The following is a 13,331-nucleotide window of genomic DNA, read 5'->3' on the forward strand; positions in this document are numbered from 1 at the left end:
CTAACGTTAGTCCATCTGCAGCAGCCAGGGCTAACGTTAGTCCGTCTGCAGAGGCCAGGGCTAACGTTAGTCCGTCTGCAGCGGCCAGGTCTAACTTTAGTCCGTCTGCAGCGGCCAGGTCTAACGTTAGTCCGTCTGCAGCGGCCAGGTCTAACTTAAGTCCGTCTGCAGCGGCCAGGTCTAACTTTAGTCCGTCTGCAGCGGCCAGGGCTAACGTTAGTCCGTCTGCAGCGGCCAGGTCTAACTTTAGTCCGTCTGCAGCGGCCAGGTCTAACGTTAGTCCGTCTGCAGCAGCCAGGGCTAACGTTAGTCCATCTGCAGCAGCCAGGGCTAACGTTAGTCCGTCTGCAGCAGCCAGGGCTAACGTTAGTCCGTCTGCAGCGGCCAGGTCTAACGTTAGTCCGTCTGCAGCAGCCAGGACTAACGTTAGCCTGTATGCAGCGGCCAGGGCTAACGTTAGTTCCATCCATCCATCATCCATCCATCCATCCATCCATCCATCATCCATCCATCCATCCATCATCCATCCATCCATCCATCATCCATCCATCATCCATCCATCCGTCCGTCCATCCATCCATCCATCCATCATCCATCCATCCATCCATCCATCCATCATCCATCCATCATCCATCCATCATCCATCCATCCATCCATCATCCATCCATCATCCATCCATCCATCCATCCATCATCCATCCATCCATCCATCCATCATCCATCCATCCATCCATCCATCCATCCATCATCCATCCATCCATCATCCATCCATCATCCATCCATCCATCCATCATCCATCCATCCATCATCCATCCATCCATCCATCCATCATCCATCCATCCATCCATCATCCATCCATCCATCCATCCATCCATCCATCATCCATCCATCCATCCATCATCCATCCATCCATCATCCATCCATCCATCATCCATCATCCATCCATCCATCCATCATCCATCATCCATCCATCATCCATCCATCCATCCATCCATCCATCATCCATCCATCCATCCATCCATCCATCCATCCATCATCCATCCATCCATCCATCCATCCATCATCCATCCATCCATCATCCATCCATCCATCATCCATCCATCCATCATCCATCATCCATCCATCCATCCATCATCCATCATCCATCCATCCATCATCCATCCATCCATCCATCCATCCATCCATCATCCATCCATCCATCCATCCATCCATCCATCCATCATCCATCATCCATCCATCCATCCATCATCCATCCATCCATCATCCATCCATCCATCATCCATCATCCATCCATCCATCCATCATCCATCCATCCATCCATCATCCATCCATCCATCCATCCATCCATCCATCCATCATCCATCCATCCATCCATCCATCCATCCATCATCCATCATCCATCCATCCATCCATCATCCATCATCCATCCATCCATCATCCATCCATCCATCATCCATCCATCCATCATCCATCATCCATCCATCCATCATCCATCATCCATCCATCCATCATCCATCCATCCGTCCGTCCATCCATCCATCCATCCATCATCCATCCATCCATCCATCCATCCATCATCCATCCATCATCCATCCATCATCCATCCATCCATCCATCATCCATCCATCATCCATCCATCCATCCATCATCCATCCATCCATCCATCCATCATCCATCCATCCATCCATCCATCATCCATCCATCCATCATCCATCCATCATCCATCCATCCATCCATCATCCATCCATCCATCATCCATCCATCCATCCATCCATCCATCCATCCATCCATCCATCCATCCATCCATCCATCCATCATCCATCCATCCATCCATCCATCATCCATCCATCCATCATCCATCCATCCATCATCCATCCATCCATCCATCCATCATCCATCCATCCATCATCCATCCATCCATCCATCCATCCATCCATCCATCCATCCATCCATCCATCATCCATCCATCCATCCATCCATCCATCATCCATCCATCCATCCATCCATCCATCCATCCATCCATCATCCATCCATCCATCCATCATCCATCCATCCATCCATCCATCCATCCATCCATCCATCCATCCATCCATCCATCCATCCATCCATCCATCCGTCCATCATCCATCCATCCATCATCCATCCATCATCCATCCATCATCCATCCATCCATCATCCATCCATCATCATCCATCCATCATCCATCCATCATCATCCATCCATCCATCCATCCGTCCATCATCCATCCATCCATCATCCATCCATCCATCCATCCATCCATCCATCCAATTACTGCTGCTCATATTAGCCTCATCTTTTCCTCCCTAATCAGTGATGAAAGGATCAATAGAGCAGAGCAGCTGTGAAATTCAAATGAGCATCAACAGGTTTTCATTTCATCCTTTCAGCCAGTTTGCTCTGGTAATAAATGCAGCAAACATCCAGGCTAGCTTGGAGCTTCTCTGTGAGTTTTATCAAATGTGCTGTAGGATTCATTAAGGCATTTTATAGATCTGAAAGCCTCTTTTTTCTCTTCTTCCTCACCTGTCTGCTTCTCTAATGGGTGCTAAGCTTGTGGTTCCATGTTTGCGAGCGGAGGATGAAACATAGCACAGGTTGAGCTGTAATTATTTAGGTTTTAGTGCAGTATGCATGCCTCGGTGTTGGAAAAGTAGCTTTAGTAACACCTAATAAAGTGACCTTCACTTTAACAAGGAGACCTGCTCTGTGTTAGTTATCGTCTCCATGGAAACAGGGATTGCAAATTGCACACCAAGGGGGTGACATGTCCACTATAAAGTCGTCGTTCTCATTGCTGCCACTGAAGCAGGAGGTCAAGCTGCTTTATAAATGTCTCTGTGGGAAGCATTTTAAACCCAACCAGGAATCAGACACAGATCCACATCCATGGCATCAAAGCCCTTCCTCTCCACCTCATTGCTGGGTGACCTCATAAATCTCTCATTTTTCAGCTTGTAACTGAATAAAGCATTGCTTCACTGGTCTTTACTGGAACCTTCTCTCTCACAGTGACCCAGCTGTTTTATCAACTCGTGTTTAGCGTATAAAATGGTTTGTTACAGTCTTCTTCAGAAAGCCCAATAATTGATCAGTTCTGCTTCTTTACATCAAACACAGCAGAGCATGTTGGTAAATAGTGTTACCGCTTCCTGACTGATGAATGCCCGCATTCAGCAGCAGCCACAATGTCATGCAAACGTTTGACTGGGAGTTTATGAAACTGACCAACATAGCAAGTAGCGCTTAAAGTAAGTTTTATAACTTTATTAGATAAATATCTGAAAACCCTATTGGTGTCATGGTGGGGGGGGGGAGGATTTTGAGGACCCAAATGCAAAGATCAGGAAGCAGAGAAGAGTCTTGAAGATTGCTGATACAGATACCTGGCTGTGCATTATCGGCCGATACCATCTGTTTGAAATTGATGTGTGTGTTTATATGAAGAACTGCAGACTACCTGGATGTAAAATAATCGCCATCATGGCTTCAAGCTGCTGCCTACCTTTGTGAAGCAGGAAAAAGACTAAAACAAAGTGAATCAAGATTGAACTTTTTTCTAGGAATGGGTGACAATAGTTGGATAAACTTTTGGCTCTAAAAATGGTATCGGTGCCCTATTTACGTTAGCCCTGAAGTGCAAACTGCAACTACAAATCTAAAAGCGCAACTACATTAAGAAAAACACAATCACATAAAGCGTAAATAATAACCCGACCCGTGATCATAAAGTGAACACAAAGAGCCGTTTTAGAGCTTAAACACAACATGCTTTATTTTAGCAGCTGCAGCAGAATACGGTCGTAATAACAGAGGCAGTAAAGATCGTTCACATCCAGTTTGCGCTGCGCTCACAGATTAACAGCTGTAAACTGGCAAAGTTAGAAGGATTACCTCGTTGCTTAAAAAAGTACTTTTAACTGTATATACTTGAATGAATTTATTGGGATCAGTGACGATGACGATGACTGAATTATTTCGTTGATGCTCCTTTTTTTATGACAATAAGAAAAACTGACGAGCTAAATGTGGATCTTTGATGATGAAAACATGAATAGTTATAGGTTTGTGTTTTCATCAACGAGACTAAATAAAAATTAGCAGGTTGTCAGTCAGACGTTTGAAATGCATCATTGAAATACATCAGCAGCCAGGGCTAACGTAAGCCCATCTGCCGCAGCCAGGGCTAACATTAGCCCATCTGCAGCAGACAGGGCTAACGTTAGCCAGTCTGCAGCGGCCAGGGCTATAGTTAGTCCGTCTGCAGCGGCCAGGTCTAACGTTAGTCCGTCTGCAGTGGCCCGGGTTAACGTTAGTCCGTCTGCAGCGGCCAGGTCTAACGTAAGTTCGTCTGCAGCGGCCAGGGCTAACGTTAGTCCGTCTGCAGCGGCCAGGGTTAACGTTAGTCCGTCTGCAGAAGCCAGGGCTAACGTTAGTCCGTCTGCAGCGGCCAGGGCTAACGTTAGTCCGTCTGAAGAAGCCAGGGCTAACGTTAGTCCGTCTGCAGTGGCCAGGGCTAACGTTAGTCCGTCTGCAGCGGCCGGGGTTAACGTTAGTCCGTCTGCAGAAGCCAGGGCTAACGTTAGTCCGTCTGCAGTGGCCAGGGCTAACGTTAGTCCGTCTGCAGCGGCCAGGGCTAACGTTAGTCTGTCTGCAGTGGCCAGGGCTAACGTTAGTCCGTCTGCAGGGGCATGGGCTAACGTTAGTCCGTCTGCAGTGGCCAGGGCTAACGTTAGTCCGTCTGCAGGGGCATGGGCTAACGTTAGTCTGTCTGCAGTGGCCAGGGCTAACGTTAGTCCGTCTGCAGGGGCATGGGCTAACGTTAGTCCGTCTGCAGCAGCCAGGGCTAACGTTAGTCCGTCTGCAGCGGCCAGGGCTAACGTTAGTCCGTCTGCAGCAGCCAGGGCTAACGTTAGTCCGTCTGCAGCGGCCAGGGCTAACGTTAGTCCGTCTGCAGCGGCCAGGGCTAACGTTAGTCCGTCTGCAGGGGCATGGGCTAACGTTAGTCCGTCTGCAGCAGCCAGGGCTAACGTTAGTCCGTCTGCAGCGGCCAGGGCTAACGTTAGTCCGTCTGCAGCAGCCAGGGCTAACGTTAGTCCGTCTGCAGCAGCCAGGGCTAACGTTAGTTCGTCTGCAGCGGCCAGGGCTAACGTTAGTCCGTCTGCAGCGGCCAGGGTTAACGTCAGTCCGTCTGCAGCGGCCAGGGTTAACGTTAGCCCGTCTGCAGCAGCCAGGGCTAACGTTAGTCCGTCTGCAGCGGCCAGGTCTAACGTTAGTCCATCTGCAGCGGCCAGGGCTAATGTTAGTCCGTCTGCAGTGGCCAGGGTTAACGTTAGCCCGTCTGCAGCAGCCAGGGCTAACGTTAGTCCGTCTGCAGCAGCCAGGGTTAACGTTAGTCCGTCTGCAGCGGCCAGGGCTAACGTTAGTCCGTCTGCAGCGGCCAGGTCTAACTTTAGTCCGTCTGCAGCGGCCAGGGCTAACGTTAGTCCGTCTGCAGCGGCCAGGTCTAACTTTAGTCCGTCTGCAGCGGCCAGGGCTAACGTTAGTCCGTCTGCAGCGGCCAGGTCTAACTTAAGTCCGTCTGAAGCGGCCAGGTCTAACTTTAGTCCGTCTGCAGCGGCCAGGGCTAACGTTAGTCCGTCTGCAGCGGCCAGGTCTAACTTTAGTCCGTCTGCAGCGGCCAGGTCTAACGTTAGTCCGTCTGCAGCAGCCAGGGCTAACGTTAGTCCATCTTCAGCAGCCAGGGCTAACGTTAGTCCGTCTGCAGCGGCCAGGGCTAACGTTAGTCCGTCTGCAGCGGCCAGGTCTAACTTTAGTCCGTCTGCAGCGGCCAGGGCTAACGTTAGTCCGTCTGCAGCGGCCAGGTCTAACTTAAGTCCGTCTGCAGCGGCCAGGTCTAACTTTAGTCCGTCTGCAGCGGCCAGGGCTAACGTTAGTCCGTCTGCAGCGGCCAGGTCTAACTTTAGTCCGTCTGCAGCGGCCAGGTCTAATGTTAGTCCGTCTGCAGCAGCCAGGGCTAACGTTAGTCCATCTGCAGCAGCCAGGGCTAACGTTAGTCCGTCTGCAGCGGCCAGGTCTAACTTTAGTCCGTCTGCAGCGGCCAGGTCTAACGTTAGTCCGTCTGCAGCAGCCAGGGCTAACGTTAGTCCATCTTCAGCAGCCAGGGCTAACGTTAGTCCGTCTGCAGCGGCCAGGGCTAACGTTAGTCCGTCTGCAGCGGCCAGGTCTAACTTTAGTCCGTCTGCAGCGGCCAGGGCTAACGTTAGTCCGTCTGCAGCGGCCAGGACTAACTTAAGTCCGTCTGCAGCGGCCAGGTCTAACTTTAGTCCGTCTGCAGCGGCCAGGGCTAACGTTAGTCCGTCTGCAGCGGCCAGGTCTAACTTTAGTCCGTCTGCAGCGGCCAGGTCTAATGTTAGTCCGTCTGCAGCAGCCAGGGCTAACGTTAGTCCATCTGCAGCAGCCAGGGCTAACGTTAGTCCGTCTGCAGAGGCCAGGGCTAACGTTAGTCCGTCTGCAGCGGCCAGGTCTAACTTTAGTCCGTCTGCAGCGGCCAGGTCTAACGTTAGTCCGTCTGCAGCGGCCAGGACTAACGTTAGCCTGTATGCAGCGGCCAGGGCTAACGTTAGTCCGTCTTCAGCAGCCAGGGCTAACGTTAGTCCGTCTGCAGCAGCCAGGACTAACGTTAGCCTGTATGCAGCGGCCAGGGCTAACGTTAGTCCGTCTTCAGCGGCCAGGGCTAACGTTAGTCCGTCTGCAGCGGCCAGGTCTAACTTTAGTCCGTCTGCAGCAGCCAGGTCTAACGTTAGTCCGTCTGCAGCAGCCAGGGCTAACGTTAGTCCGTCTGCAGAGGCCAGGGCTAACGTTAGTCCGTCTGCAGCGGCCAGGGTTAACGTTAGTCCGTCTGCAGCAGCCAGGGCTAACGTTAGTCCGTCTGCAGCGGCCAGGGTTAACGTTAGTCCGTCTGCAGCGGCCAGGTCTAACTTTAGTCCGTCTGCAGCAGCCAGGTCTAACTTTAGTCCGTCTGCAGCGGCCAGGTCTAACTTTAGTCTTTCTGCAGCAGCCAGGTCTAACGTTAGTCCGTCTGCAGCGGCCAGGTCTAACTTTAGTCCGTCTGCAGCGGCCAGGTCTAACGTTAGTCCGTCTGCAGCAGCCAGGGCTAACGTTAGTCCGTCTGCAGCAGCCAGGGCTAATGTTAGTCCGTCTGCAGTGGCCAGGGCTAACGTTAGTCCGTCTGCAGCTGCCAGGGTTAACGTTAGTCCGTCTGCAGCAGCCAGGGCTAACGTTAGTCCGTCTGCAAAGGCCAGGTCTAACGTTAGTCCGTCTGCAGCGGCCAGGGCTAACGTTAGTCCGTCTGCAGCGGCCAGGGCTAACGTTAGTCCGTCTTCAGCAGCCAGGGCTAACGTTAGTCCGTCTGCAGCGGCCAGGTCTAACTTTAGTCCGTCTGCAGCGGCCAGGTCTAACGTTAGTCCGTCTGCAGCAGCCAGGACTAACGTTAGCCTGTATGCAGCGGCCAGGGCTAACGTTAGTCCGTCTTCAGCAGCCAGGGCTAACGTTAGTCCGTCTGCAGCAGCCAGGGCTAATGTTAGTCCGTCTGCAGTGGCCAGGGCTAACGTTAGTCCGTCTGCAGCTGCCAGGGTTAACGTTAGTCCGTCTGCAGCAGCCAGGGCTAACGTTAGTCCGTCTGCAAAGGCCAGGTCTAACGTTAGTCCGTCTGCAGCGGCCAGGGTTAACGTTAGTCCGTCTGCAGCGGCCAGGGCTAACGTTAGTCCGTCTGCAGCGGCCAGGGTTAACGTTAGTCCGTCTGCAGCGGCCAGGTCTAACTTTAGTCCGTCTGCAGCAGCCAGGTCTAACTTTAGTCCGTCTGCAGCGGCCAGGTCTAACTTTAGTCTGTCTGCAGCGGCCAGGGCTAACGTTAGTCCGTCTGCAGCGGCCAGGTCTAACTTTAGTCCGTCTGCAGCGGCCAGGTCTAACGTTAGTCCGTCTGCAGCAGCCAGGACTAACGTTAGCCTGTATGCAGCGGCCAGGGCTAACGTTAGTCCGTCTTCAGCAGCCATGGCTAACGTTAGTCCGTCTGCAGCAGCCAGGGCTAATGTTAGTCCGTCTGCAGCGGCCAGGGCTAACGTTAGTCCGTCTGCAGCGGCCAGGGTTAACGTTAGTCCGTCTGCAGCAGCCAGGGCTAACGTTAGTCCGTCTGCAGCGACCAGGTCTAACGTTAGTCCGTCTGCAGCGGCCAGGGTTAACGTTAGTCCGTCTGCAGCGGCCAGGTCTAACGTTAGTCCGTCTGCAGCGGCCAGGGCTAACGTTAGTCCGTCTGCAGCGGCCAGGGCTAACGTTAGTCCGTCTGCAGCGGCCAGGTCTAACTTTAGTCCGTCTGCAGCAGCCAGGTCTAACTTTAGTCCGTCTGCAGCGGCCAGGTCTAACTTTAGTCTGTCTGCAGCGGCCAGGGCTAACGTTAGTCCGTCTGCAGCGGCCAGGTCTAACTTTAGTCCGTCTGCAGCGGCCAGGTCTAACGTTAGTCCGTCTGCAGCAGCCAGGACTAACGTTAGCCTGTATGCAGCGGCCAGGGCTAACGTTAGTCCGTCTTCAGCAGCCAGGGCTAACGTTAGTCCGTCTGCAGCGGCCAGGTCTAACTTTAGTCCGTCTGCAGCGGCCAGGTCTAACGTTAGTCCGTCTGCAGCAGCCAGGACTAACGTTAGCCTGTATGCAGCGGCCAGGGCTAACGTTAGTCCGTCTTCAGCAGCCAGGGCTAACGTTAGTCCGTCTGCAGCGGCCCGGTCTAACTTTAGTCCGTCTGCAGCGGCCAGGTCTAACGTTAGTCCGTCTTCAGCAGCCAGGGCTAACGTTAGTCCGTCTGCAGCGGCCAGGTCTAACTTTAGTCCGTCTGCAGTGGCCAGGGCTAACGTTAGTCCGTCTGCAGCGGCCAGGTCTAACTTTAGTCCGTCTGCAGCGGCCAGGGCTAACGTTAGTCCGTCTGCAGCGGCCAGGTCTAACTTTAGTCCGTCTGCAGTGGCCAGGACTAATGTTAGTCCGTCTGCAGCGGCCAGGGCTAATGTTAGTCCGTCTGCAGCGGCCAGGGCTAACGTTAGTCCGTCTGCAGCAGCCAGGGCTAACGTTAGTCCGTCTGCAGTGGCCAGGACTAATGTTAGTCCGTCTGCAGCGGCCAGGACTAATGTTAGTCCGTCTGCAGCGGCCAGGGCTAATGTTAGTCCGTCTGCAGCGGCCAGGGCTAATGTTAGTCCGTCTGCAGCGGCCAGGGCTAATGTTAGTCCGTCTGCAGCGGCCAGGGCTAACGTTAGTCCGTCTGCAGTGCCAGGGCTAACGTTAGCCCCTCTGCACCTCTCTAAGGGGGCCATTTGACGAAATGTTAATTTCATTTGTGTTTATCTGACTGTGCTCATTATTATTCCTCCACTGAATTAAAAAACTCATAATTTATTATTATCTAGAGCCTATTAATAACAGGAGATGAAATGCAGCTCCAGACTAGCTTTAAATGTGGTGATGTCCTCAGTACGCTTCTGTTCCAATTGATCCAGATTTATTCTGCGTGCTCCCGTTCTCCCAGAGTCCAGACTTTCCTGGGTTCTAGTCAGGAACAGACTTGGCGAGACCATATTCGCGTGGTTGTAAATTGAACTAAACCAAAACCAGACTTTGTTGGGCTATTCTATAAAACCTGGAACTAAACGCTATTTCTGACATTTTGAATTGAAAAAGCTTCCTGGATGGAAGAGAAACGACTTCAAACTTGGAAACAAAGTCCAGTGGATTGTTGTTGTTTTTTTTTTACTTTTTGAGAATTTTAACGTAGAAAGTATGCATGGATCAGAGCATCTATGCTTCTTTTTCTATGTCTGCTTCTGTCTCCTTGAACCCCAGTGGGCCTCAGCAGATGGCCGCTCACACTGAGCCTGGTTCTGCTGGAGGTTTCTTCCTGTTCAAAGGGAGTTTTTCCTCTCCACTGTCGCTACAAGCATGCTTAGTGTGAGGGATTGCTGAAGAGTCCTTTACTTCAGAATGAAACACAGTGAGATCAGACCGTTAGCATAGCTGCTGTAGGATAAATAATAATAAATAATAACCCCAGCCTATTTAGTCAGACCTTGATTAAGTCTAGATGATTTTAAAGTTGCTGAAGTAAACTCCCTTCCCCTCTATGAGACGCTCGATGGGCATCCAGTGATAACCTTTTTAATCTGAGGTTTAAAGCCTTTATTTTCAGTTCAGTTTATTTCTAAAGCTCTAATTCACATCATCTCAGGTCACTTTACAGAAACACTTCAACCAGATCGTGCAGATTGGTTCAAAGCTATCTTAATATATTCTGCACTAAAACTTTATCTCCTTTTAATGAGTTAGATTGAAGACTCATTAAATGTTTCTGACATTCTTCCCCATTAAAACAATAAAATCATCTTTTTATTTCGATACTTTAGACTTTATCTGCCTGAACCGCAGCGTCTTTTGATAACTCGCTGTTTGATTGAGAGATACTGTAGAGGATTAACAGGAGCAAACCTGCATTTTTTTATTCATATTAAAAAATTTTTTTTTTTAAAACGCCCTGTTTGCATCACAAACGATATTAAAGGTTGTTGAATGCGATCAAAGTCCAGATCCAGGTCAACGAGGTTTTGATCTAATTAACATGTCCTGCATAATTACATGCTTCTTCACCACATTACTGCCAGGATCAATCTGCAGCATCTGAGGGAGGGTTTAATGATTCACATGGACCAGAGGAGGAAACCTGCAGTTCAAGCTCTGCAATAAAACATCTGTGCAGAGAAAAAAAGAGATGAAACAACAGCTGCTTTGGTGTAATGAGTGCAGAGGAAGCCATTGCTTCACCTTCAGCTCAGGATCTCCACAGTGTAACAGTCAGATGCTGCTTCCTTTGTTTATCTTCCAGGCCTGACTCCAGACAGACTCGGTCCTCCGTCCCACGATGCCAGCCCAGTGAGCCCTGAAGCTAAAACACCAGGAGCTCACTCTCCATCCCACCTCCACTACCACAGCCAGGCTCAGCACAGACGCTTTTCCATGGAAGTAAGAATCCGGCAAAACTCCGAGATGCTTCATTCATCCTGACCTGGAATTAAACCAGCGGAACAAACTGCAGCTGCAAGCTGGGAAATAGATAGAATTCTGGAAAAAAAATAAATAAATCAATAATTTCAACTAAATATTACGGAAGAGGATTAGAGCCACTGAAAAAAAAATTATTTTTTTTTTATTTCAGTATAGTATGGGAAAAAAGTCAGAATTCTGAGTTTAAAGTCAGAATTCTGACTTTAATCTCAGAATTCCAAGATTAAAGTCAGAATTCTGAGTTTTTTCCCAGGTTAAACTGAAATAAAATGTAAAAATCAGTTAACTTTTTTTTTTTCAGTGGCCCTAATCCTCTTCCGTAAAATATGAATCTAGAAAATTGAATCAATTTGTTTGGTCAAAGATCATTAACCCTTTATAGGGCGCCCAGTGAAATACTTTGGAAATTAACATTTCAAGCCAATAGTGTTTCTGGAATCCAAAACAAGACCTTATTACCTTTGGAACATATAAAAAAAATATGGATATTTTGATGGTAAAGATGGACGTCAATGTAAGAAGAAAAGGCAAGTTGCTCGAATATATTAAGAAAAATAACAAAAATGCTTCTAGAAGAAATTCATGAAAAGAAACTAATTTTTTTGGTCCAATATAACCGGAGAGGCATCAATGCTGGCGCGTACATTTTTTAGTTATATAATTAACTAGGCTTATTATCTTTTTAACTTAACTTTTTACCTTTTCTTTTTCTTCTCGATTTGTTAATTTTTTACAGCAGGTAATATATCATTGAAGGGCTCCTCTAATTAGTCACATGCCAAAATTAGATGTCCATTCATGTAGCAGGATCTTTGCTGAATGGCTGAATATAGATCTTGTTTTTCTAGACCTCACTGAGGGATGGGATGGGGGGTTCAAATGTAAGGGGTATGTAAGGGATCAGATATGTTACCATACGTATCTGATCCAGTAACAAATATGGCTTAGATTGTTTCCGGGCTCCATTCTTTTGGGCAAATTTCAGGCTATAAACTCAACTTCTCCAAAAGTGAATGCTTTCCAGTAAATACGACAGCCATGGCAATCCCAGACCAATCTTTACCATTTAAGATGTCAAAAAATGGTTTTAACTCTTCCTAGGCATCAGCTAATCTGCAGCACAGAGACTATATGGGATATTTATGCTGGAGTTGAAAGATGTAATGAGGTTAGAATTAAAGGTCTGACACTAACTGAAGTTCTGCAGCTATTGTTTCACTCTAGTTTTAGGGCAAATAGAACAAAATGTCGTTCAGGGTCTCGTCCATCATTTGAAATCTTTCTTTTGCGCTGAATGCTGAAAGTGTCAATTAAACAGAAGCACCTGGGAAGTGCATGGGTGGTGATTTATTAATAGAAAATAGAGTAGAAAATCTCTTTATTGTCCCTCAATGGGGGAATTCTGGTGTTAACAGCAGCAAAAAGATTGTAGAAAAAATGGTCACACAAACGTGGACCTTAGAAAAATGTCTCAGAATAACATCATAGTGAAGAGTTAAAAGATAAACAATAAAATCCTGTAAAGTACTAAGTAATATAAAACTGGAGGATTAGGGCCACTGAAAAAAAAAGTAAACTGATTTTTAAGTTTTATTTCAGTTTAACATGGGAAAAAAGTCAGAATTCTGACTTTTTTCCCATGTTAAAACTGAAATAAAACTTAAAAATCAGTTTACTTTTTTTTCAGTGGCCCTAATCCTCTTCCGTACCTTTGTGTTTAAAACACTATTTCAAATAAATAATCCTCTTATTACTCCAGTATTTAGCAAACCAAGTTTTTTCTCATCCTACCTGACAATAAAAAACAAAGAACAGTTTTTAATCTGATTTAATCTCAGCCAGAATAAAGTCAAAGTATTTATGCAATAAGGTAATTTGTTGGACTACAAATGTATGACCTGAGTATAAATAGAAGTCTGTAAAGTTTTATGAAGGTCAGGAAAAGTCTTAAAGCAGTTCTAAAGTAGAAAGAGGTTAAATCTAAACTTTTAATTTGTAATTTAATTGATATTATGTGATTAAGAAATAAATTTTATCCACATCCTTTATTGATACAGTTCAGGAGAAACTAGATTGTCAATATCTGGTTCCAGGTTTTAATCCCTGAGAATCAGGAACTTTGTTGACCAAAGTAAGGAAATTACAACATTTTATTTTATATAAATAAATCATTCCAGATTATCTGTAGAGCTAGACTGCTTTAATTTTCAATTTTTTAGTTTC

The 13,331-nt window shown here is 47.8% G+C and overlaps 1 protein-coding gene across 1 annotated transcript in view; it reads left to right on the forward strand.

Moving 5' to 3' along the window:
• The window catches only part of cdk18 (cyclin dependent kinase 18), a 58,421-nt gene that overhangs the window by 25,297 nt on the left and 19,793 nt on the right, over positions 1-13,331 (forward strand). The window contains exon 3 of the mRNA XM_038304370.1: positions 10,930-11,066. Coding sequence (XP_038160298.1) covers positions 10,930-11,066 — 137 coding nt within the window. The remainder of the gene's footprint in view (positions 1-10,929; positions 11,067-13,331) is intronic.

The sequence above is a fragment of the Cyprinodon tularosa genome, unplaced genomic scaffold, assembly GCF_016077235.1.
Source record: "Cyprinodon tularosa strain WSP-4 unplaced genomic scaffold, ASM1607723v1 ctg1141, whole genome shotgun sequence".
NCBI classification, from domain to species: Eukaryota; Metazoa; Chordata; class Actinopteri; order Cyprinodontiformes; family Cyprinodontidae; genus Cyprinodon; species Cyprinodon tularosa.